At 43.0% G+C, this 26,384-nt stretch overlaps 1 protein-coding gene across 1 annotated transcript in view; it reads left to right on the top strand.

Annotated features, from left to right (window-relative positions):
* Positions 1–26,384, top strand: part of C5 (complement C5) — a 69,684-nt gene that overhangs the window by 2,460 nt on the left and 40,840 nt on the right. The window contains exons 2-17 of the mRNA XM_063144843.1: positions 871–1,063; positions 2,309–2,477; positions 2,733–2,803; positions 4,393–4,484; positions 6,592–6,674; positions 7,884–7,974; positions 9,805–9,910; positions 12,914–13,040; positions 14,800–14,915; positions 17,082–17,286; positions 19,605–19,804; positions 20,872–21,081; positions 21,203–21,352; positions 22,162–22,291; positions 23,270–23,335; positions 24,860–25,060. Of these exons, the coding sequence (XP_063000913.1) occupies positions 871–1,063; positions 2,309–2,477; positions 2,733–2,803; positions 4,393–4,484; positions 6,592–6,674; positions 7,884–7,974; positions 9,805–9,910; positions 12,914–13,040; positions 14,800–14,915; positions 17,082–17,286; positions 19,605–19,804; positions 20,872–21,081; positions 21,203–21,352; positions 22,162–22,291; positions 23,270–23,335; positions 24,860–25,060 (2,210 nt within the window). The remainder of the gene's footprint in view (positions 1–870; positions 1,064–2,308; positions 2,478–2,732; positions 2,804–4,392; positions 4,485–6,591; positions 6,675–7,883; positions 7,975–9,804; positions 9,911–12,913; positions 13,041–14,799; positions 14,916–17,081; positions 17,287–19,604; positions 19,805–20,871; positions 21,082–21,202; positions 21,353–22,161; positions 22,292–23,269; positions 23,336–24,859; positions 25,061–26,384) is intronic.

Here is a 26,384-nt window from a genome sequence, read left to right as displayed (position 1 = left end):
TGCTTCTTCTGCTTGCCATTATGGATGAGGCCTTTCCCCCCTTTTAAATATGTGCAGGCAACACCTGTGAATCTTTGCACACATCATTGACTTTTCATGCAGTTTGGAAAAGAAGGAGGAACTTGCAGTGAAAAAGTCAGAATTTCACAAGATTAAGAAAACACTTCCTGCACTTGAATGCTTTGCACCCACACCTAATGTAGGGGGAAAGTGTGTGTGTGGGGGGACACACAGCTCTAAGGCTTTTTTTAGAACAAGATCTGCAGCGCCATGTTAATGGATGGAACCTTCTTGCTCTGGCAAGTGATTGAGGTGATAATAAGGCTTTCAAGTTTTGCTGTTGGTTGAGACAGATTAGCATAGAGGCAGTCAGACAATGAGGAAAAAGCAGACAATGAGGAAAAAGGCTGCATATTTCTTTCCATTTCTTTTGATGGAGTTCCTACTTCACACTAGCCGTTTAAACGGTAATACTTCTTTGCAAAATTGTTTCAGTTTCATATTGAAAGCCCAAAGGTTCCATTTTAATGGCTGAATCTTTGACTAAAGCTCAGTGTGTGTGTGTTTGCAAGTTGAACCTATGCAGTCAGAAGTTAGTACCACTGAGTTTGATGCATAGGATTGCAGTCATGCCCTGCAAACATGGTGGTTTATACAAAAGATATCAGCAGGCATGGAAGAGACCTGTGATGATCCTCGCAAGGCCTGCCATGAGGGAGACAGGGCAGCCCTGTAACGAAAACATGAACAAAAGCGATTATCACCTGGCTGTATAAGTGGTAGTGCCAAAGCCTCCACAAATAAACCACATTGCCCGGAGAGCTCCTTAATAAGGGATAAAAGAGCATTTGTTGTGCTTTTCCATTACAGATACGTCATTTCAGCACCCAAACTTCTCCGTGTTGCGTCATCTGAGAAGGTGGTGATCCAAGCCTTTGGATATGAACAGGAGTTTCCGGTGACGATATCTGTTAAAAGCTTCCCGGATAAACAGATTATTTACGCCCAGGGTCTCACTCAGCTAACTCCTGCCAATCAGTTCCAAGGTTCTGTAACTGTAACGGTATGTAGTTAAAACTCGTTTCTGGTCTCTTTACTTGGGCAGTTCTACTGAAGTTGAAGCGTGTTCAGAGGAGGGCAACCAGGATGATCAGGGGTCTGGAAACAAAGCCCTATGAAGAGAGACTGAAAGAACTGGGCATGTTTAGCCTGGAGAAGAGAAGATTGAGGGGATGCATGATAGCACTTTTCAAATACTTGAAAGGTTGTCGCACAGAGGAGGGCCAGGATCTCTTCTCGATCCTCCCAGAGTGCAGGACACGGAATAACGGGCTCAAGTTACAGGAAGCCAAAAACTTCCTGACTGTTAGAGCAGTACGACAATGGAACCAGTGACGTAGGGAGGTTGTGGGCTCTCCCACACTAGAGGCCTTCAAGAGGCAGCTGGACAACCATCTGTCAGGGATGCTTTAAGGTGGATTCCTGCATTGAGCAGGGGGATGGACTTGATGGCCTTATAGGCCCCTTCCAACTCTACTATTCTATGATTCTATGATAACTCAGTGGGACTCACTTCCTAATAAACATGACTGAGGATCAGGCCACACAGTCATGCACCCTGTACTGATGTGGGCTGGCAGTTGCCCCCAAGACCTCTTCTTGTGTTTAGGTCTATGCTGCAGTGGTCTCCTTTGCAATTTGTAATCACTGATTTCCTTCAGGACTGATGCCTGGCTTGGGAAGGCCTAGGCAAGGTGCTTCCCAGCAGGCCCCTACTCAGCACCTCTCTGGTGTCCTCCTAAGTTTCCTAGTGGGTGTAGGTGAGGCACCACGTCAAGCAGGCTGATGGCAGCACTAAACCGAGCCCGGCTCCTCCTGCCTGCTACTCCCTGAACCTGGTGCTGTGAGACTGCGGCAGCCACCGCCATCTTATAGGCTCTTCTTCATACTTAGTCCCACTACGCAGAAGTTTTTTTTTATCGTAAGGCAAGCTTCTCCAACCATGGCTAGCTGGGGGATGCTGAGAGTTACAGTCCAACAGGTCTGGAGGACACCAGCTTGTGGAAGGATGCAGTAATAAGAAGCTAGTGAGGGCCAGTGAGTATTCATCACTGATATGCATTTTGAAAGATTTTTTTTAAGCAATCAGTAATACGGATCTTGGCATGATTCCTCCCAAACCCCAAATCATGGTATCAGATTTGTTATTCAGCAATTTTTGGGGTCACTCTTACTTAACAAGGGGAAATTATTCTGTTCTATTATTAGTTCGCTGCTGATTTGTTAAAATATTTCCCTCCATTTCCAGATTCAACCTAAAGATTTATCAAGCAGAGATCCCAAGAATCCAGTACAATATGTGTATCTGGAAGCAACTTGTCCACACTTTACAAAAGAGAAGAAAATGCCCATTACTTATGAGAATGGATTTCTCTTTATTCAGACCGACAAACCTATTTATACTCCCGATCAGTCAGGTAAAGTCACTCTTTCTGTTACTAAAGATTGGGTCATAATTCTGCATTATACTGATTTTTAAGGCAGTTTTTCATATTTTTAAAAGGGCTGTAAAGTTTAATTAGCTAAATTGGTTGGAGTGATTGATCAAAAACGTTTTGGCTAAGAAGACTGCTGCTAAGTTTTATTTCCTCTGTTTCTTGTTTTAACATGGTGTGTGATTTTTGTCATGGTGTTGTTTCGGCTGTATTGTTGTTGTTTCATTATCGCTGCAGTGAAGATTCGGGTCTATTCCTTGAACGAAGAACTGAGGCCAGCACGAAGATCCGTCACCTTAACTATTGTGGTGAGTGTTGCTTAAATGTGTACATAAACTATTTTTAAAAATGTAAACTTAAGAAATATAGAAACAAGAACAAGACAAAACAAGAACAAACTGGGTTTCAGTACTTAACTTTAAAATAGTTGTGTGGAAATCTACCATTACAATTCTGAAAGTCAGGACTTTTCTACATGAGGCTTTTAATCCACTGTAACTACTTTCAGTTTTGTCGCAGAATTGAGATCCAAACATTACATCCAGAGTGTTTCCTTTCTTGCTTTCCCACTATTCAGCTCTTAGTGGCACTGCGCTATACCAGAATAGTACAATTGCACAAGTGGAAAAAAATGTTTTCTTTTGCATTTTTTCCACTCTAAAAAAACTCACCAAAGTCTTTTTTAAAATCAGAAGTAAAACTGGAGGGTCAGACATCATCTAAAGAACCCATAAATGCTGACTTTATTCCGGTGCCAAGTAAAAACATGGCTTTTTATCAAAGCCTTTGATGGTTAAATTCACCAAGCTCATACACTGTTTTAATTGTTATTATTATTATTATTATTATTATTATTATTATTATTTATATAGCACCATCAATGTACATGGTGCTGTACAGATTGTTTTTACTGCTTTTAATTATATACTGGTTTTAACTTGATTAATGGTTTAATTTGTTTTTAGCTGTGTGTATTTATTGTTTTATATTGTATAATTTTATCTGTACGCTGCCCTGAGATCCTAGTGATATAGGGCGGGATACAAATGTTTTAAATAAATAATAAACAATTCAAACGTCAAGGAGGTGATTTAGGCAAAAGTTATTATGAAAAACACGCAATGTAATTACCCCATGGAGGCTCCAGATGTTTTTTGGACTCTAAAACTCCTAGCAGCCCTCACCAGCATGGCCAAGGGTCAGGGATGGTCAAGGATGATGGGATTTCTCATCCAGCAACATCTGGGCATGGCGGATTTCCCATCCGTGCACTAAATGGAGTTTGGCGTAATGGATATTGGACTGGCTTTCCCCCTCCAGGCTCACACACTGCTGCATCCCCTCTCCTCATCCGGCACAGCTATCAGGGAGAGTTCAGAAGCATTCACTTCCATTTTAATTTCTTCTAGGCCTTACAAACTGTGGTTAAGCTTAACTGTGGTTTGTTTGAAACGAGCAAACTGCTGGGAACAGTTGCTCAAGCTTTTAATGAAATATATATATATATATAGTGCGTTGCTGAATTATGCTGTTTTGGTGCTGATTTCAAGATCCTGCAGTTGGTTTGTATTTCATTCTAGTGCTGGTTTAAATCTGTTGTAAGCTGCCTTGGAAATAATTTTATCAAAAGCCTGATATAAATCTTTCTAGCAAACATCTCTGTTGCATTTAGTCAACTCTGATTATCCAGAGACTTACACACACACACACACAATGTAATTTGGACTATTTATTCATTTTTTAATTATGCATTTATTTCAAAGAATTAAAAGCCAGCTTTCAGGGACAAACACTCCCAAGGCAGCTTCCATCAAAACAATATGCAAGTTGATAAAAACAATAGAAGTTTGTATCATCTCCGTAAAAATTTGTAAGTTTATCTTTATTTCTTATAAAGGATCCCGATGAAGTAGAAGTGGATATTATAAATGAAGACGATGTCACCGGAATTGTATCTTTCCCTGACTTCAAAATTCCTCCGCACCCTAAGTAGATCAATTAATATTTTAAATATTACCAACTAAAACCTTGTCTTTGTTTGCAACTGAAATGTGTCAACACTGGTATTTTCCAATCAGAGTGTCATCAGACGAGTGTTTATTGCACGCTCGCTACTGCCTACTTACAGTTTTTCGCTTGTCCTTTAGACAACACTGTCCACCTCCTGCACAGGGACCCCTTTTAATCGGACTTTTTTTAAAAATGGAATGTGCAGCCATTTCCTGCTCTGTGCAGGAAAGCAGTGCAATAAAAACAGCCCTTGAATGGGCCACGTGGTCTTTGTTTACTTCCTCTTTCTTCTCCGGGCAGAAAGAGGAAGTATCATGGGACAGAAGTGGGGACAGAGAAGTGACGATAGGGAACCACAACTTTTCCCCCGTCTGATGACTCTCTCAGTCAGAATCCGAATGAGTAGGTTCAAACCAGCCTTCCCTAACCTACATGCGATATAGTACAGCTTCCATCTTCTATAGGCAACAGACAATTCAATGCATCAGGAGAGAGCCAAGTTGGGGAAAGAATGATTTAAGCATTGGCCCCATAATTGCAATTCATATTTGTGGGTGCAATCAAGCCAATTGTTTTAGAGTCCTGAAAATGAAGACAGTATTTGGCACATCATCATCATCATCATCATTATTATTATTATTACATTGGTTGGATAAATATTCTTGGATTTAGAAACTGAAATCTGATCTCAATGGGATTAGATTTTTCTGTGGGGAGATGGAGAAGGAATTCTGTAGTCCTAGTTGAATTACCTATTTATTTTTATTTATTTATTTATTACATTTTTATACCGCCCAATAGCCGAAGCTCTCTGGGCGGTTCACAAAAATTAAAACCACAATAAAACAACCAACAGGTTAAAAGCACAATTACAAAATACAGTATAAAAAGCACAACCAGGATAAAACCACGCAGCAAAATTGATATAAGATTAAAACACAGCACTGTTCTTTGAAGAGCCAAACTAAATGAGCCACCGTTCAAGAAAGTAATGGCTTTTTAACAGCAAATAGCAGGTGTGATCCAGTTTGGGATGGGGTGTGTGTGTGTGTGTGAATCCTTCTTCCCTGATCTGTATCCCCTGTTCTCCTTTTCATATGGTCACCCTAGTTTGCCCTTAAAAATGCCCTAAGGCTGCATTAAAGATGACTTGCAGCAGCCTGGATATATTTGATCAAAGACGGTGCCAAACATTTTCCCATTTAGCCCCCTAGGGGATGCTGGAAGTCCACTTGGTCTTTGAAAGCAGGGAGAGTTTAGTACCTTAATGAGTTTCTAGCTGAAGGAAACGAGAGAGAGAGAGAGAGAGAGAGAGAGAGAGAGAGAGAGAGAGAGAGAGAGAGATCTGTTTTTGGAAGCTGGATTCTCCAAGGTCCCACCCATCCAATGCACACTATTTCAGTCAGATGCTTCAGACTTGACTGAATACAGTCAACACATTTTTACGCATATCATTTCTGAAAGAGCGATGTTTAAACCTGCATGATGGTGCAAACAAACAAAGGGAAAATAGGAGCATAGGAAGCCGCTTTATATAAGTCGGATCCTTGGTTCATCTAGCCAGCTATTGTCGGCACTGACTGGCAGCTTCTCTCCAGCACGGTTTCAACCAGGAGTTTTTCCAGTCTTACCTGGAGATATCAGGGATCGAACTTGGGGCCATCTGCATGGAAAGCATGTGCTCTACCATCACAACAGTTAAAGCTACAGGAGCTATGCTAGAGTGACCAGATACAAAAGAGGGCAAGGCTTCTGCAGCTTTAACTGTTGTGATGAAGAGGGACTTTCACCAGGTGCTGCATGCATACAAATGACACCTGCTGTAGTTCCCTTTTCTATACAACTGTTAAAGATACAGGAGCCCTGTCCACCCTGTCACGCTACCCTGCAATGGTGCCATCAAGGTAGGACTTTGGGACAGAGGTGCAGGGTCCCACTCAGCAGGAGGGTCCCCAAATTCACCACGTCCTATCATTAAGTCCAGAGTCTAAAGGTACCGCGCTCAACAATGAAATTCTCTATGTGGCTTTGGGAATCCCCTTTCTCCCACTTCTAAAAATAATGCTATCATCAACTTTTTTCTTAGGTATGGTATTTGGAAAATTAAAGCCAAGTATCAAGTGGATTTTGCAACCTCTGCTGATGCATTTTTTCAAGTTAAAGAATACGGTAATGTGGAAAGCTTCCTGAAATGTTAATACTTATGAATATGGTTAAAACAATACACCAGTTCTTTCGGGGGTGGGATAACACATTTTACGAACCAGCAATGAATTAGAATAATGAATCACTGCACCTTTAACAGAAGCTAGAGCACCAAACTGCGTGGTAGCATGCAAACAACTTTCGTTTAAACTAGTGCTGAGCTGAAGGTGCTTTGGAGTCATTTTTCTTCAAATTCGTGGGAGGAGTGGGTAAAAGAGGCATGTGAAAACTGCAGCCTGGTTTTTTGGGGGAAGGGACAATAAAAAAAAAATAAAAAAAATTTGGAGCAATAGGGGACAGGTCTGGGTGGGTCCTTTCCCCTCGCTTTTTCTTGAACTAATGCTGTGCGCTGTGGCATATGTTCCCCCTTATTGCCTGTGCAGATTAGCACTAGTGAAAGGCTGCCATTTCCCCTCCTGCCGCAATGCCTTTGGGGGAATAGTGAACACAAATTGCAGCTCTAGTACTGCTTGCAGTGGTGGAGTAATTAGTTTAAGAAAGAGACGGGGGCGGGAGAGGTGGGCCGTGATTACTTTAAAAGTTTCCCCATATCCCCTGAAAAATAGCTAAAGGTACCTCCCCAATTCTGTGGCCTGTGAAAGGGGCCTTAACTGAGAAGGCATTTTTTCCTTAACACTCATTTAAATCCCATTCTACCAGCAAAATATAGGAGATCTGATCAAGGTCCTCCCACAGATGAACGGTGCCAGAAAGTCTGATGGGTTATGGCAGGAAGGACATTTTATGGCAGCTTTTAAATTGGCTAACCAATGGGGAAAATTGAAATTCATGACTTTCTGGAATGACAAAACGCTCAGGAAAAGTAAGCATAGGGTGTTTCCAGATGAGACTTTTGTCATGCAATCATCCTGCCTCATTCACGGGACTTTATGGAGGGTCCAGATATCAACATCTAAGCTTTCCAAACACTTCTTCCATCCTTTTTCTTTCCACAAAAAATATGTTAAGCAAGAAAAGACAGAACAGCTACACAATCTGTCTTTGGAGGAGTAGCACTAAGGCTTTGTCAGGCTGCTATTAAATGTGGTCCAGGAGCAGAACTAATCAAAATGGATGCCAACCGCTAACGGTGCATTTTCTGGAGAAATCCATTTATATTTTGTATTGATAATTAAAGGTTTCAAATGAACTTCCTTCTTCTTAACATTTCAGCAATGCCAAGCTTTTCTGTCACTATAGAACCGGAAAGCAACTTCATCAGCTCTCAAAAATTTGAAATGTTCAGGATTACTATCAAAGCCAGGTAAGACAGGCTTGTCAACTTTACCTCTTGTCTTTTGTGGTCTTCTTTATTTTTGCAGGGATGGCTCTAGTAGCAATCTGAGAGCTCTGTCTCAGCTAGCATCCTCTGCAAGGTTGCCGTGTATTCTGGGATGTACTTCTTAGGTTGTACAGTGTAGTTTCTTGGATTGGCAGCATGTCTTGGGTCAGATCTACACCAAGCAGGATATAACACTTTGTAAACGTTTTGAAAACTGTACCTGGGGGGATTCCACACGTCGTACTGAGGGCGCTTCCATGTGCCCCCAGTGCGCCCCCAAAGCGATCGTGTAGCTTGCCTGGAAGAGACGAGGAAGAGGCGTCCTTGCCACCGCCCACCCACCTACCTCCTCGCCGGCCGGGTCGGAGAGCTCGGCGGAAGAAGGCGGGGTGGAGAGCCTTCTTCCGCTGAGCTCTCCGACCCGGCCGGCGAGGAGGTAGGTGGGCGGCGGCAGCGGCGGCAAGGATGCCTCTTCCTCGTCTCTTCGAACAGGCAAGCTACACGATCGCTTTGGCGGCGCACTGGGGGCGCATGGAAGCACCCTCAGTACGACGTGTGGAATCCCCCATGGAGTGTGTCCTGAGCCTCAACTGTTGTCACTAGTGTTATAAAGTGTTTTAAAGCAGTTGTGTAGATCCTGCTTTAGAGTGACCCATCTTACTGCTGCTGCTTTATCCGTCTCTCATAACCGTTCCCTCTATTAATGAACTTCAGAAGTGAGTGTGGGTCTTAGGTAACCAAAATAACACCACCCGTGCACGAGGGCGGTACCAGCAGGCTGGGGGCGAGGGAGGGAGGAAGTACCAAAGAATCTTGAGGTAACAAAAATAAGCAGTAGGGGGGGGGTGGAGTGAGAGACCCAATAACAGCCCAAAGGGGAACAAGCATGTCCTGTGACCAAAGAATACTGACTGATCATTGTGGGGCAGGGATCAGAAATCTAGGTGGGAGGGAAGGAGAATGGATGATTTCTTGGAGAAGGTTATGGCTGACTGACAGGAATAGTTGATGGGAGCACTCCAGACTGCATCCAGTTGCCCTCCAGATGTTTTGGACTACGGAAGCATTCCTGACCATTGGTCATGATGGTTGGGGCTGATGGGAATTGAAATATAAAACGTCTGAAGGGCATCAGGTTCAGGAAGGTTGCCTTAGAATAGAATCATAGAACAGTAGAGTTGGAAAGGGCCTGTAAGGCTGTCGAGTCCAACCCTCTGCTCAAGAGGCTACACTGTGCAGCCTAAGAACCCCCTGCTCAATGCGGAAATCTGCCTTAAAGCATCTCTAACAGGTGCATCTTGAATGTCTCTAGTGTGGGAGAGCCCACGACCTCCCTAGGTCATCGGTTCCATTGTTGTACTGCTCTAACAATCAGGAAGTTTTTCCTGATGTCCAGCTAGAATCTGGCTTCCTGTAACTTGAACCCATTATTCCCTGTCCTGCTGTCTGGGATGATGGAAAAGAGATCCTGGCCTTCTTCTGTGTGACAACTTTTCAAATCCTTGAAGATTGCTGTTATGTCTCCCCTCAGTCTTCTCTTCCCAAGGCTAAACATGCCCAGTTTCTTCAGTCTCTCCTCTAGGGTCTTAACCCGTTCCTCTTTGCCCTGGCGATGGTTCTCCCCAATCTGAAATAACTTTATTTATTACATTGATATACCGCCCCGTAGCCTAAGCTCTCTGGGTGGTTTACAAATCAATTCTTATTGTATGTCCAGCTTCTCGTTATCAGCATAGCAGTGACCATAACTGAGTTAACTCATGGGATGGTGTGTGATTCCTCCCCTCTCCTCTTTTTGGTCTTATTTTCAAGATATTTTTACAACAAGGCATTGGCAAGTGCACAAGTTTATGTCCGCTTTGGAATACTTCAAGGGAACCAGAAAACCATGATGCCCAAAGCCTTGCAACACCGTGAGGTAAGTTTGGATGAAATAGAATTGGATCAGGCCTGCTCCAGTTCCCAGAGGTTTAGATTTGGCTCTGCGTTTACTGTAACAGTTATTCAACGTCAGCGTTTCCATTTTAAACTAGTATTATCAGGGGCATGAGGGAAAAAGTCTAACTCTTTGGACTGAGATTTAGCAGACGGTACCTCATCCAGAGAGCAGTTTCAGTTTGGCTCGAATGGCCAGGCCACATCAATAGATGCCTTGTTGATTTTCCAACAAGGATTGTAAGCTGTTCTTTAGTAGGACCATACTATACCCCCCCTCCCAAAGCAATTTATTATGGAGTTGTCATTTTTTGGTAAAAGGAGCAAAGCAAGGACCTGGAGAGGTACGCTGGAGAATTCTCATTGGAAGGATTCAGCACGAGTAGATGGTAAATCTTAAAGGGGAAAAAGGGTTTTTTCCTTTAAAAACGTTGAACCAATAAGTCATTTATCTAAATTTAAAGACACAAAAGAAATTGGAGTCTTACCATATGTCAGATATGCTTTAAGGTGGACTCCTGCATTGAGCAGGGGGTTGGACTCAATGGCCTTAGAGGCCCCTTCCAACTCTACTGTTCTATGATTCTGTGAAAAAGATGAGGGGGCTAAGTTAAACATAAGAACCAAAGGTCCATCTGGTCCAGCACTTGGTTCACACAGTGGCCAACCAGCTGTCGGCCAGGGACCAACAAAGCAGGACATGGTGCAATAGAACCCTCTCACCCATGTTCCCCAGCAACTGGTGCATACAGGCTTATTGCCTCAGTTACTGGAGGTAGCACATAGCCATCAGGGCTAGTAGCCATTGATAGCTGTCTCCTTCAGGAATTTATCCAACCCCCTTTTTAAAGCCATCCAAATTGTTGGCCATCACCGCAGCTTGTGGTAGTGAATTCCATAGTTTAACTTTGTACTGTGTGAAGAAATATTCCCTTTTATTTGTCTTCAATCTCCCACCAGTCAGCTCCATGGGATGACTCCAGGTTCTAGTATTTTGAGAGAGGGGAAAAATGTCCCTCTATCCACATTCTCCACACCATGCATAGTTTTGTACACCTCTATCACGCCTCCCCTTAGCCTCCATTTTTCCAAGCTAAATAATCCCAGCTGTTGTAGCCTTCCCTCATAGGGAAGATATGACATTCCCTTGATCATTTTAATTGCCCTTTTCTGCACTTTTTCCAGCTCTATAATATCTTTTTTAGGTGTGCTGACCAGAACTGTACATAGTATTCTAAGTGGGGTCACACCCAGCAATTTTGGCACTCCTTAGACATGGATAATTTCTCTATAAATATTAAGGTTATTAAAGACCAATTAATGCACATTTCCTTTTTTAAACTTGGGTTCAGAAAGTGCCTGTTTAAATCTCAGAGTTGACACCAGCTGCTTTCAGTGTACTGATGGTCACCAAAATGGATGGTGTTAAAAGAGGAGTAGACAAATTCATGGTGGATAAGGCTACGTGTTATTATCATTGAAAACAAATAATGGAGCTGAGCACCAGATGAGGAAAAATTACATAAAGCGCCTAGAATTGTAGACAGGGAGGACTATGTTGGATCCATTCCTTAATCCTAGCCAGGATTCTAGATGATTCTTAAAGTTGCTATCTTCTGCCTACTTATTTATTTTATTTATTTATTAAAGCATTTGTATACCACACTATATCACTGGGATCTTAGGGTGGCATACAGATAAAATTGTCCACTGTAAGATCTAGAATGGAATAGCCTGCAATTAATCAATACCTTCTGGAATCCTTCCTAAGATCATGGAGTCATCATTTCCAAGGATCTTGATCTGTGCTCTTCAAACAAACAAACTGAGAACTTAATCTCATTCATATAAATGGTTCTGCTTGGAAGTTAGTGGTTTTCATATTTTATCCTAACGGCCCATTCCACAAACCACTTAACGGCCGTTTATTTGGATTTAAGCCGGTTTAGTCTCGACTTCCAGCAAATCCCTCCCTTGAGTGGGAGAGAGTACAGCGTCTTTGAAGCGCTCCCAGCTCTTGCTGTTTCAGGGAACTTGGCTTGAAATCTTTGCTATTATTTGGTCAGGTGCCAATATATTTTCCAGAGAAGGAAAATGTTGGTGTTCTTTAGAATTTTTCATTCGTCGAGGCTAAAAGTATACTGCATAATTGCCAGGATTTGTAATATCGTAAATATCTGCCAGCTATTTTGGCCCACTTTCTCAGAATTCAAAAGCATTTCGTCCTCCAAACTAGGTCAACGAATGAAAGGTGTTTTTTGAGTGGCCTGATTCTGAATGATGAATCAAGGAACACTGTAGAACTAGTGACGGGTGTTTCAGCAATGGTGGAAAAAATAGCTTGCGTTGATATATCCCGATGCAGAATCCTGGACAAGTCTTCCAGTGGGTTAAATCCATACTGCTGTGTTGCTTTATACCAGTGGTTCCCAAAGTGGGTACTGCCCCTTGGGGGCGGTGGGATTACATAGGGGGGTGTTAAGAGGCAAGGGGGCAGCAGGGGGGCGCTCAAGGTGGCCTTTTCCGAGAAGCGCCTCTCCAAAAAGTCTTAAAACCCACGGGCGTTTTTATGGGAGAAGGTAGTTTGGTCCCAAGCCAATTGAAAAAGTTGTGTATTGTACTTATAATAATCAATAAGAAATCAGTAAGACACAATATGTATGAGAATTACGCCTGGATTCAGATGACATGACAAGCTATTCCTAGGTGGGTAATTAGGGAAATGGCGCGTGGCACAAGCCGGGAATTAAAATAAACCCCCATGGCTTGTTGTGATTGTGCGAACCGGCCTTGCTTGGTCTGCTGACCACGTGTGAAATGGTCAACATCAAGGACCAGAACTTCCTTCTGACATTTCTTTACCTTTATATGGGACTTCTGGGCAGTCTAGATGCCTTGCAAATGTAATGAATAAAGCTGCCTTTATTCATTATGGGTCTGATGCTTTTATGTGGTATAATTTCTTCGTTTTGGTCTTTGTCATCAGATGGACCAAGGAGTTGTGCAGCTTAATTTTAACAGCAAATTGGCTGCCCGTGAAATAGGCTATAACGGTCTTCAAGAGCTTGACGGTGCAAGACTGTACATTGCTGCTTCAGTGCTGGAAATCAGTGGTAATTCTGTCCCCCTCCCCCACATCCATTTAAAAGGGTTTATGGATTCCCAAAATAATGGTCAGGTTTACTCCTTCCTCAGCCTCGGCAAGACTAAACCCTGGCAGCATAGAGGGAAGTCGAGCAGCAGAGTTGAATTGGGGGGAAAGCGGTTGTGACATCTGGGAGAAGTTCGAATGTAAAAATAAAAAAATCAGGCTGTGAGCCACCTGGGCACAGGTTATAATGCACTACCACTGAAACTGTAAGGAGTGCCTTCTCTCATACGAAGCTGCATGTGCTGCTAGGTCATTTGCCAAGGTCATTCTCTGAATGTCCCCCATGTCCAAAGAGAAGCGGGTGGCATTGTGTGTGTGTGTGTGTGGGTGTGGGTGTGTATGGAACACCCTCCCCAAGGAGGCCTGCCTGGCATCCACATTACTTTCTTCTGGTCACCCAGACTTTTTAACTTGTTGAAATATTCCTATCTGCCCTGCTGGCTGGGAATGGTACGAGTTGTAGTCTAGTAACCAAAAACAAGAGTTAAGGTAAGTAACTATATTTACAAGATTGTAAGCCTATGCGGCAGAGTCTTGCTATTTACTGTTTTACTCTGTACAGCACCATGTACATTGATGGTGCTATATAAATAAATAAATAATAATAATAATAATAATAATAATAATAATAATAATAAGATCATATCACTAACAGTTAACGTCTGGAAAAGACATTAAACTTGCATATAAACTAGTAACCGCCATAGAATATACACATAGAATTTTTTATAAAAACAAAATGATAAAAACAGGTCAAACGCGTTTCGACAGAGGTGTCTTCTTCAGTGACCCCTAAATAAACAGAACTTCTGTATATGTATTAGACCAGGCTGACTTCAAGTTAGAGGCCCAAAAATTAGATAGCCATTGTCACTCCCGTACAACTAATTACATCAGGCTCAGTTTCGCTGTTGCTGGCTACAATTCACTCTTTCTACAGCTATTTAGGGGTCACTGAAGAAGACACCTCTGTCGAAACGTGTTTGATTCATTTTTATTTTGTTTTTATAAAAATGTCTATGTGTATATGGGGGTTATTAGTTTATATGCAAGTTTAATGTCTTTTCTACACGTTAACTGTTAGTGATATGATCTTGTAAATATAGTTACTTACCTTAAGTCTTGTTTTTGGTTACTAGCTTGTTTTGGTTAAGGTTTATATCCTTTTCGTATATAGCAGCGGTTCTCAACCTGTGGGTCAGGACCCCTTTGGGGGTCGAATGACCCTTTCACAGGGGTCGCCTAAGACCATCGGAAAACACATATTTCCGATGGTCTTAGGAAACTGTACTGACTGAATCATGTATCATCTTTTGTATTATTAAAGCTATTGTTATGTATTATTTTCATTAGCAAACCATCCCATGACAATGGATCGTGTAGAGAAGAACGAAAATAATTTTATGGTTGGGGGTCACCACAACATGAGGAACTGTATTAAAGGGAGGAAGGCATTAGGAAGGTTGAGAACCACTGGTATATAGTAATAGTAATTTCGTATATAGTAATCTCGAGGACACAGATTGGGGAAGGCTGGGCCAGAGCATTGATGATGCAGAAGACCGTATCTCAAAGGTTGGCTGCCAGAGGCTGGGTTCAAGATGACTGTCCTCCTGCCCAGTGACCTAGACAGACGCTTTCCATGGGGGCCTTTGGCGTTTCTGAGACATGTGACCATTTTTCGAAAGCTCTTCTCACCGGGAGCCCTCTTATTTTGTCAGGTGGCCATAGCGAAGAGAGCGAATTGTCCAGCACCATGTACGCCCTGTCTCCTTACAAACTGAATTTGGTCGCTACTCCTCTTTTTGTGAAACCTGGACTTCCCTATTTCATTAAGGTTGGTTGACAAAACCAAGGTAAATGTAGACTCGATTCTATTGTTATATAATTATAATCATGCTGCTGCTGCTGCTACATGCTTCTCACTTCTCCAAGCAGTGAGAGTTCGGGCGTGGGGGAAGAACTTACTTGAACTGGGTTTCTTTTGGAAGGAAGAGATGACTGGAGACTTGAAGTATTCCTGTAACGTTGTGTTTATTTATGAATATACCTCTTGAGCACAGGTGGAGACACAGCTTAGCTTCTAGTTCTGCTGCTCCACATATCATTGATTGTCCTGCTTCAACCACTCCTGTACTTTTGCTTCTTTTTCTTTTTTTGGTGACCTGTGATCCAAGCAGGTAGAAGAAATGTCATATGGCACTAATTACCTGGTACGAACCTAGTGTGTTGCCCTCTGCTTCTCACTGATGTTGTCTCAGGTTAGAGTGACATGTGCCTGAACACTTTTTCCATCACGTCTTCCCTGTAAATGGGAGGACCATTCTGCACATTGGCCCTGTTCAGACAACACGCTAAACCAGCATGGTTTAGCGTGTTGTCTGAACGGGGCCACTGTATCCCTTTTTCTTAGCTGTCGCGATTCCAAGCCCTCCCACCGAAATGTGAGACAACAAAAAGATCTGCTGTGTGATTCACAAAGCCCTGTCCAGCTTCTGGGTCTCTCACGGCCAGCTGATTGGCCACTGCCGGAACCGAATGCTGGACTAGATAGACCCTTGGTCTGATCCAGCAGGGCTCTTCTTACGTTCTTAGAAAGTCCTGATGGTGGGGTGAAGTGCCAGGACAGTACCCAGGGGTTTCCCTCTGTTCATTTCACTCCCTCCCTCTTGGGAATGGCCTTGTGCCTGATCTCTTCTCAGCACCGATCCCTATCTTGGAAGCATGAACTTGGCAATATAAAACGAAGAGAAGAAGGGTTTGTGTTGTTGCTGTGAATTGCTGCTACGTGTTGCTGTCTGCCTGGGATTGAAGGCGTGGAGTTGATATTGAAGGCAGATTCCCCACCCCAGAAAAAGCTCAAATTGTGCAAATACTGATCATTCTTCCTCTCCTGCTTTGTGCCAGTGTTTTCCCTGGTTGCCTCTCCTTTGGCAGCCTGCCCCTCCTCCACCGTCTGCTGTTTCTTCCCGAATTAGTCACTAAGGTGGCCACTTGCACGTTGCCCAAAAAAGAGGGAGTGCATCATCCAAATAAGGAGGGCAAAAGAGGACAAAGGTCTGCATAAAATAGGCACGTGGTAATTTATAGCGAGAGATGCACATTTAGAAAGAATGACTACAATTTAAATAGAAATACAATACATCTCCTAGGGTGGGAAAGACTGTGACCAGGGCCCAATCTACATGGGAGATTTAGTGCAGAGCAAGAGCCCACTGGACTCCGTTGCTTTCCCCACCCCATTTTTATTTATTTACTTTTAGCGTGTAGATGCAAACCTTCGCATCTACAGATTTAAAACAACAACAAACGTCTCTTCTACCCGAAGAGAGTCTAACCTCTTGGAAACGCCCCCCTAGGCAAAAGTATGCAAACTAAGCAAGACAGTTGTCCATTCAAGAAGAATAGGAAGCCGTTCCCAAAACGCCTGTAACTTCAGAGCATCTGGTGCGGAGGCAGGTTCTGGCATAATCTAACCAACTTTCTCACGCCTTCCTTCCGTGCCATGTGTTTTAGCTTCCGGCAGACTCTAGCATCAGCTAGCTTGTTGGGATGCTCACCTCCGAAAGAAACCTCACTTCCCATCGAGTGTGTAGGATTTGGCCTTGAGGAGATAAGCTCTGGAGAGGGCTCACTCCCAGCTGGGGAATCGCCCGTGAGAGCTTCCTCCCCCACTGGTACAGGCTGGCTGGCGTCTGGTGCTGTGTCTTCTAGTTCTGAATCTGATTCTGATTGATTACCTGAAACATCTTCTCCCAAAACAGGGGCAGTAGGGTTAGACATGACACCACTCCGCATTGGTGCTCTTTCCTGTGCAGATGCTGGCAAGGAGAGCTAATACGGGAGCCTGAGGCCTTGTACCGCCCCTGTCAAGACGGGACCCATGACAACAGTCACTTGCCTCTAATTCCTGACAATAACGGAATCCATATATTTTGTACTTGGATAATAGTTTAAAGAAAGGCAGTATGACAATAAGCTGAATTGTTTCTGTGCGAAACAGGTGCAGGTGAAAGATACAGTGGATGCGCCTGTTGGACATCTACCCGTAGTATTCACGGCTGCTGCCTTCAATGAGGAACTACAAAAGACTGTGTTAGTTGAAAAAGGCACAGAGTCCGGGAGACGGCAAACCAGCCAGGTTGATGGAATGGCTTTATTTGTGGTTAATATTCCTCTTGGCACCAAAATACTGGAATTTGGAGTAAGTTGAATTCTTTGGCATTTCAGTTCTTGAACAGTGTGTACTTTAAGATTTGTATACTTTGGCCAATGTGCAAAGCAGCAGTTGGGAAAGTTTTTTTTAAAAAAAAAACACATTTGGAATAGTGAACGTAAAAGCTGTTTTGTAAAAAAAAATAATTTAGCACAACAACAACAAAATACTATTAGAAAGTATGCTGGCTGCAAGAAGAAGAAGTAGTTGCTCTCTGCCTTGTTTAAATCTTTCAGATATGTTGGATTACAAGTACCATCATCCCCAGCAGGATGCCAGCAGGGCTAGGGATTATGAGAGTTGTAGTCCATGTCTGGACAGTACTGGATTGGGAAAGTCTGACATTTTGCAGCAAGAGTCCCAGGAAGAAGAAAGGGCGTACATCGTGTTAGGATAGGGCTACAACGTTTAGTTGATTTAGGCTCCCTGGCCTGGGAGTAAGTCTCATTGCAGTGCTATGACGTAGCATCCTTCAGCAGAGATGTTTCAGGGCAAACTGGCCAGGATCTGAGGAGGAGTGATGCTGACATTTTCCCATGATGGCTTCCATAAGCCAGTCTCTGCCCCCAAAGTTATGAGTATTTCCCCAGCCCATGGGTTTCCTTTCTCTCAGTGGATGGTAGCTTTTTATTTAGAATGCATTATTATTATTATTATTATTATTATTATTATTATTATTATTATTAATAATTTTACATTTATATACTGCCCCAAAGCCGAAGCTCTCTGGGCGGTTTACAAAGATTAAAACACTGAACATTAAAAACAAGTATACAACATATAAAACCCATATAAACGGACAATATCCAGTTAAAACAACTATTCTGGGTCAGTTAGAAAGCTCAACATATGCTGTTAAATGCCTGGGAGAAGAGAAAAGTCTTGACCTGGCGCCGAAAAGATAACAACGCTGGCGCCAGGCGAGCCTCATCGGGGAGATCATTCCACAGTCGGGGGGCCACCACTGAGAAGGCCCTCTCCCTTGTTGCCATCCTCCGAGCTTCCCTCGGAGTAGGCACTTGGAGGAGGACCTTAGATGTAGAGTGCAGTGAGCGGGTAGGTTCATTTGGGAGAGGCGTTCCGTCAGGTGTCGTGATCCCAAGCCGTGCAAGGCTTTATAGGTTAAAACCAGCACCTTGAATCAGGCTCAGAAATGTACAGGCAGCCAATGCAAACAGGCCAGAGTTGTAAAAGGTACCTTCCACTGAGCAAGACCCTTGGTCTATCTAACTCAGTACTGTTGACACCGACTGGCAGCATCTCTCGGGGTGGGGGTGGGGGTCAGGCGGGAGTTTTCCCAGCTCCACCTGGAGATGCTGGGGATTGAATCTGGGACTTCTTGCACGCAGAGCTAGAGCTCTGCCGGGAGTGGAGGGTCTGATGTCATTGGAATGGTAAATCCGCTCCGTGTTCTAGTCAGAACTCTGAAGGGGCTATTCAAGCTTGGACAGCTCCTATAGAGTTCTGACTGGTTCTGAAGAAAACCTGGAGCAGATTCACCACCACACTGACATTGGAGCAACCGGCCCCCACTGTCTACCAATGAGCTACCATCCCTTCCCTCGGCCCACGAATGTGACGAAAATCTTCCTTTTGGAATTTTTAGCACAAAGCTGCTTTCTATTTATTTATTTATTGCATTTTTATACCGCCTAATAGCCGAAGCTCCCTGGGCGGTTCACAAAAATTAAAACCATTATCATCATCATCACCATAAATTAATTTCTTACCCGCCTCTCCATTTTGATCGAGGCAGGGAACAACAATAAATGATAAAATACATAAAACTGAATTAAAACATAATATACATTGTTAAAAACATCCTAAAACATTCTAAAAACATCTTAAAATCCCACTGGATAGGCCTGCTGGAAGAAATCAGTCTTTATAGCTTTATTGAATGCTAGTAGACTGTCAAGCTGACGAGTCTCCTCCAGCAGGCCATTCCACAGTCTGGGAGCAGCAGAAGAGAAAGTCCTCTGGGTAACAGTTGTCAATCTAGTTTTTGCTAGCTGAAGTAGATTTTTCCCAGAGGGCCTGAGTGTGCGGGGTGGATTGTACGGGAGAAGGCGATCCCACAGGTAGCCTGGACCCAAACCATGTAGGGCTTTAACGGTAATAACCAACACTTTATACTTTGCTCAGAAGTATTAAACAAACAGTATAAAAACATGATATAAAATACAATATAAAAGCACAACCAGGTATAGCCAGGTATATACTGGTGCTCCCATTCTGCTTATTGAATTGTACCTTTTCATGACTCTAACTGCTTTTGGCTTTATTTTGTACACCCTCGTTTTTAGATAGCAACCGCAGATACCAGGTTACCAGAAGAAAACCAGGCCACTAAAGTTTATGAGGCAAAATCATACATTTCCCTCAGTGGAAGCTATCTGTATATTGACTGGGCTTCAAACCATAAAACACTCCTTGTGGGAGAAACTGTGCACATGAACGTATATCCATTAAGCCATTACATCGATAAAATACATCACTACAGCTATTTGGTATGTACTTGAATAATATTTATGTCTCAATCTTCCAGGTTTCCGCCTCCCATTAGGCAGAGTGAAATGGTCGCCTCAGATTGTAAATTTTGGATGACACTCAAGAGTAGCCAATTGACAAATATCTGAATGTGTATTTATTTTCGCTTGCTTAGATAGCACATAGAGAGCGTCATCAGACGAGCATTTTTAGCATGCTCGTTACTGGGCACTCACGGATTTTCGTGGGTCCTTTTCATGACACGTCCCACTCCTATGCATTTCCCACTCCTTCGGATTGTTTTCCTGTCTCAAAAAATGACCCAGGAAAATCCGATTTTCCCCCCTGTAGCAAAACATGCCGCCGTTTGTTGACAGGATTTTGCAATAAACTTCCCGTTTTTGCTGCTCAAGCTTCCTTGGAACAAACGCCATATCAGGTTAAACCGTCAATTATAGGATATTCATCCTCAAAAAACTTTCTTGCGGGGGAGAAAACCCCTCCAATTGAAGGTGGCCGGTCTGTTTATGATCTGAAGAAAAACGTGGAAAGCAGCTGCAAAATCCTGTCAACAACTTACAACACTGGAAAGAATAAAATATAATAAGAACAAACCTTATTTATAATATATCCGTGAACATATGTTTATGTACTGATGTATTGCCAAATGTGTCTAATAGACTAAAATGTGTTAGTGTGTCTTTATTGGGCTATATTATAGTCTTGTATTGTCTTATAGTAGGAATAGCATTCCAATTATTGGTTTATTGTATTATAGTACTCAACACCACTATTGTCTAACAACTATGGGATACATCAGCTTTTTTGTAATTTTTGTATAATAATAAATGGGTTTCTTGTTAATCATCCTTCTCCACTAGTGGTTCGAGTAGTTGTGTGCGTTCTGGAACCTTATATATATTAAACATGGCTTGTGTGTCATGGGTGGACTGAATCAACGGGTTGAGCCATAAGAAGTAATCCAGTCCACATTGTGTGTTGGGCCACAATGCCCTTTCTGTTTGATCCTCCGATGAATTACATGCTATTAGTTTTTAAACCAAGATCCTTTCCTCCTTTTGTTTAGATCTTATCCAAAGGGAAAATTATAAACTACGGGACTCAAAGTAGGGTCAAAGACACCAATTATCAAGGTCTGCAGTTTCAGCTAACTAAGGAAATGGTTCCTTCCGCCCGCGTCCTTGTCTACTACATAGTCACAGGAGAGGGAGCTGCTGAGCTGGTAGCAGATTCAATCTGGTTAAACGTAGAACAGAAATGTGGGAACAGCCTTGAGGTGAGTAATGCCCTTTCTCCATCCATTAGAAAAGAATATGGACACAAGGCTCGGCACATGCTTGAATCCCGCTGAAACGAGTGGATTTCCTGGATTAATTTTTCCCTTTCCCCCTATTCAGGTTCAACTGGTGAGAAGAAGAAGCACTTATAAACCAGGAGATGTCATTTCACTTTCCATGGAAACCCAGTTTGACTCTCTTGTTGCGTTGTCTTCTATGGACAAGGCCATTTATGGAGTTACAGAAACCAAGAAGAAACCCATGGAAAAAGTTACGTTGAGTCCAAAAGGAAAACAAACCAACAAAAAATATTGGCGTGCTGTTATGTAGTCACAGCATACTTATTCAGACTAACCATCATGATATCTTTGAGTAACTTCATTTGGTCCGGTACACAAAATAGAATACAGGCAAAAGCCATCTATGACAAATTAGGACCTTTGGCTTGTGCTGTTATTTCCAATAAAGGTGTAGGAAAACCTTTACAGCCATCTCCAGGTTTGAACTGGTGGCACTGGGTAAAGTTCCTTCTGGTAGGAGCCTATGTGGGCTTGCCCCAGAGGTGGGCATCGTCTGGGGATTGGGTGCTGCACTGCCCTCCACGGAACCCATTAGGAATTGCACCCCACTGTTGAATTTGCTGTAGCGGCGGCCAAAATTGAAACGAGGTGAGTGGGATGCATTCACCTTGTTTACAAGTGGAACCGTGCATCTGGGAGGCTTCTGGAAGCACAATTCCACTTACTAATGATGGGTACTCTCCACGCACCTTGTTTCTATCCAAAATCGCCACCGTTTTGGCTGGAAGAGTATGATAATAAAATTACAATCTATAAACATTGATGGGAGGGGAAGAATAATACAACAGAGATATTTCAGTACAATTCGTCTTCATTCAAATTCTAGATTAGCTCACAACGTGAATTCTTAAGATCGTAGGAATCATAAAAGATGACATGTCGGATCTCGGATTCTTGGCTTTATTAAAGCTGGAGGTGTTAAGCTGAATGTACTGTGTCTCACACTAAAATTAGTTTTTTCCCTTGCATTTTTGCTTCCTCCTACCCCGTGCACAACAGGCTCTTCTGAAATTGGAAAATAATGACCTTGGGTGTGGCGCCGGTGGAGGACAAAACAACGTGGATGTGTTCCGAATGGCCGGGCTCACCTTTCTGACCAATGCCAATGTTGACGACTCAAAAGAAGCAGGTGCCTCGCTCTTAACTTTTAGCCATGAACGGGAGAACGGGCGCCCTCCGAAAGGTGGCACTGCTAAATTTTGACCGTTGACTCAGAAGCAGCAGGTGCCTTTCTCTCTCTCACCTTTTAAGTGCAAAAGCATCAGTGTTGCCCCCAAAGTCAGTATCACCCTAAATCGTGGCTGTTGGGTTGGGATTTAATTTGTATAGGTATCATAAAGAGGCTGAGCTGAAGCATTGCCCAGTCAATATTTTGGGGCAAGTTTGGGGGATTCTATGGAGTAACCTCCTACCTACAAAAAAATCCTACTCCCCCTTCCCACATAAGCTATCTTTAGGTTATTTTTTTCAGAAGCTGTTCTCCGAAAAACGTAGAAGACACAGGCCCCATTCAGAAGACACCTTAAACCATGGCTTTAACCATGGTGAATAAAGCAAAAAGCCTTATTCACCATGGTTAAAGCCATGGTTTAAGGAGTCTTCTGAACGGGCCCACAGAAAAAGTACGCCTGAAATGCAGTTCAGGGGTAATCCAGGCAATGCAGGGTTCCGTCTCTCTCCTCCTCCTCCTCTTCCTCCTTTCCCCTCCTCCTCATTGTTATTGTTAATATTAATATTATTTCTCTAAGGCTTTCAGTGAGTGATTGCTCTTTTTATTGTATCTTTCCTGCGAATTTATATGATTTAAGACTGCTTTTGCTGCTATAATTTTTAATTACATTGTATTATTGTGTTTTGATGGTTTTATCTTGTATCTTATAGCCCAATTTGGATATTATTTTATAGTTGAAAAGCAGTGTGTCAATCTTTTGTAAACCGCCCAAAGAGCTTTGGCTATGGGGCGGTATATAAATTTAATAAATAAATAAGTCTGTTTCTGAAAATCAGCATGTGATGAAACAGATAGAGGAAGGCGTTTCATTTCACCGACAGAAAGTTAAAATCTTGTCGTTGTCACCAGTTTGTTTTACTTTATTTGTTTCAACAGATGAAGCTTGTCATGCTATCTTAAGATCATCACGGTCCACCATCAGCAGTCAAATTGAAAACCTAGGTAGACCTCATGCCGTTTTCTTGTTGTTTTTTGATAGCATTCATATGTGCCGAAAAAGGGAAAATGCAAGAGATCTATGGGAGGTATATTAAGACTTCAGGGTGTTCTTTTTACAGCATAACCCTATACATGTCTATTCAGAAGTAAGTCCCATTGAGTTCAGTGGGGATTTCTCCTTGGTAAGAAGTATATGATTACAGCCTCAATGTTTTATTCGTGGGATATTTATTTATTCAGTGTATGTCCTGTTCATCCTCTGCAGGAGTGGGAAAAATGTCATCAGCCCTTCCCTCTTTTGTATCTGGCTATACTAGCGTGACCAGATACACAAGAGGGCAGGGCTCCTGCAGCTTTATCTGTTGTGATGAAGAGGGAATTTCCCCAGGTGCTGCAGGCATGCAAATGGCACCTGCTGTAATTCCCTTTTTAGTACAACTGTTAAAGATACAGGAGCCCTGTCCTCCTTTTCAATATGGTCACCCTAGGAGTAGCTAGTTCTGGGGTCATTAAAGGCTTGGTGTTATGCAGCTTCATACATTCCTATGTAAGTTTAATAAAATGCCCAGTGCCTGTTTACCCTACCCTGTGCCTGTTTGCATTCTCTTCCCCTCCTTATTGTTTTATTATGATTTTATTAGAATGTAAGCCTATGCGGCAGGGCCTTGCTATTTACTGTTTTACTCTGTACAGCACCATGTACATTGATGGTGCTATATAAATACATAAATAATAATAATAATAATAATAATAATAATAATAATAATAATAGCACAGCACAGGGCTGGCCTAGTCTCTTTCTTGCCTCTCCAATGAGCCAGGGCCTTTAAGGCAAATTTGCTCATTACGTACTATCTCCAGTATTCGAGGCAGTAACCCTGTGTGCACCAGTTGCTGGGGAACATGGGTGGGAGGATGCTGTTGCACCTTGTCGTGCTTGTTCGTCCCTGGCTGATAGCTAGTTGGCCACTGTGCGAACAGAGTGCTGGACTAGATGGACCCTTGGTCTGATCCAGCATGGCTCTTCTGATGTTCTTATGCTTTCTCGGCCACCTATCTATTATGATAAAAGTTCTGTCTTTCTCCCATCTGGTTTGTCCTCCTACTGTGGACACAATTTCCTTCCGTGGTTGGTTCAGCTATATCTAATGGGGTTACCGCAGGAGTCGCCATCGTTGGGTACTGGCTAAGGTCCACGCCCTGCAGAGGCCCACTGCCACTCCCTAGAACCTCCTGGCCCTCCTCCTCCTCGCTCTTGCTCCTGTTCACCTCCCCCTCTCTGAGCAAGCAAGCCGTGTCAAGAGCGAGGTGATGGAGCAGCACCTTCCACTCACCTTAAATTCCCCTTCTGGGCAATCGCATGGGTTCGCCCCAGAGGAAAAGGGCAAGCAAATGGGCAGCAGTAGCAGCGGTGAGTCCACTCGTAAAAGGGGGTCCACCGACGTCACCTCCCCCAAAATGTAGAGCTGGCCCTAATTGCTATCGTGCCCTAAGAAAACAACGGCTCTAACATTACGGTCATTTCAGCGTCCAAGTTTCAACATCCAGAGGTTCAGAAGTGCTGTAGGTCCGGAGCAGCACTGTATCCCATCACGGAGACCTGCGCTCAAAGACTCAGTCGCGTGAAGGCGGGCGAAAGGTGCAAGCGGGCCTTTGTCATGTGTTGTAACTATGCGACGGACCTGCGCCGTAATGAGACGCACAAAGTTTTATTGCTGGCAAGACAAGGTAAGTTAAAGTAAAATAGAAGGCTGTGGTTGAAATTGACAATAGTACAATATGAGTGATAACACTCAACCACAAAGGTACTAAGAAAGTTTTATAGACGAATAATTCAAAAGGTATCACAAATGTACAAAAGACAGGCATATAGAAAACATTTACAAGACGTTCATCAAACATTCATAATGAAGCCTGCAATAAGTTGGCATCCATTAAACATTCATGACAAGAATCAATGATCTCATAAATATGCGTCTAATAGATAATTTCATAAAGCGTCTAATATAATAAACAGTAGTCCGGTACAAGTTCTGTTTCGATAGTTCTTTGTCAGTAGGACGCAAAGTGGTTCACAAAAGGAGCCACGGCTATACATTTAGAGTGGAACCCTCCAAGGTTTATCACCATATCATTTTCACGTCTTCAAGCTGTCAGGTAATGCTCTCAAGGTAAGTTGACATATAGTACCGGTTGGAATGTGTCGCTGTTTTTGGGTGGGCAATCCTAACTGCAAAATCCCCCTGCAAGAGAAGAGTTCAGAGCTCCAGCAAGAGCCATCAGCCCCTCTTCAGATAGTCTGTTGGGTGGGGGGAGTAGAGAAAGGAGAGAAAGACGGGGTGGGGAGCCCACCGACTTTTGACTTCAACCCTGCTCACTGCAGGCTTTGGTCACTGCAGCCATCAATGGGGGGGAAAAAGGTTCCTCACCCTTGATGTCGGATTTTAAAGCACGTATTATTTATTTATTTATTTATTTCTATACCGCCCAATAGCCGGAGCTCTCTGGGCGGTTCACAAAAATTAAAAACATTCAAAGTATAAAACAACAGTATAAAACCATAATATAAAATACAATATAAAAGCTCAACCAGATAAAAACAGCAGCAATGCAAAATTACGAATTTAAAACACCAAGTTAAAATTTATTTATAGACTGTTAAAATGCTGGGAGAATAAAAAGGTCTTCACCTGGCGTCTGAAAGCATATAATGTCGGTGCCAAGCGAACCTCCTTAGGGAGCTCATTCCACAGCTGGGGTGCCACAGCAGAGAAGGTCCTGCTCCTGGTAGCCACCTGCCTCACTTCCTTTGGCAGGGGCTCACGGAGAAGGACCCCTGAGGATGACCTTAGGGTCCGGGCAGGTACATATGGGAGGAGGATTACATAGATGTAAATAATAAACGATTTGAGTCTGCCAGTACAAGCTGAACAATTGCACTTGAAAAGTGTGTAGTGGCTAAAGTGTTGGACTGGGAGTCGGGAGATCCAGGTTCTAGTCCCCACTCGGCCATGGAAACCCACTGGGTGACTTTGGGCCAGTCACAGACTCT

Source organism: Elgaria multicarinata, chromosome 19, assembly GCF_023053635.1.
Source record: "Elgaria multicarinata webbii isolate HBS135686 ecotype San Diego chromosome 19, rElgMul1.1.pri, whole genome shotgun sequence".
NCBI lineage: Eukaryota > Metazoa > Chordata > Lepidosauria > Squamata > Anguidae > Elgaria > Elgaria multicarinata.
The sequence above is the reverse complement of the archived record's forward strand: the minus strand, read 5'-3'. Positions and strand labels throughout refer to the sequence as shown.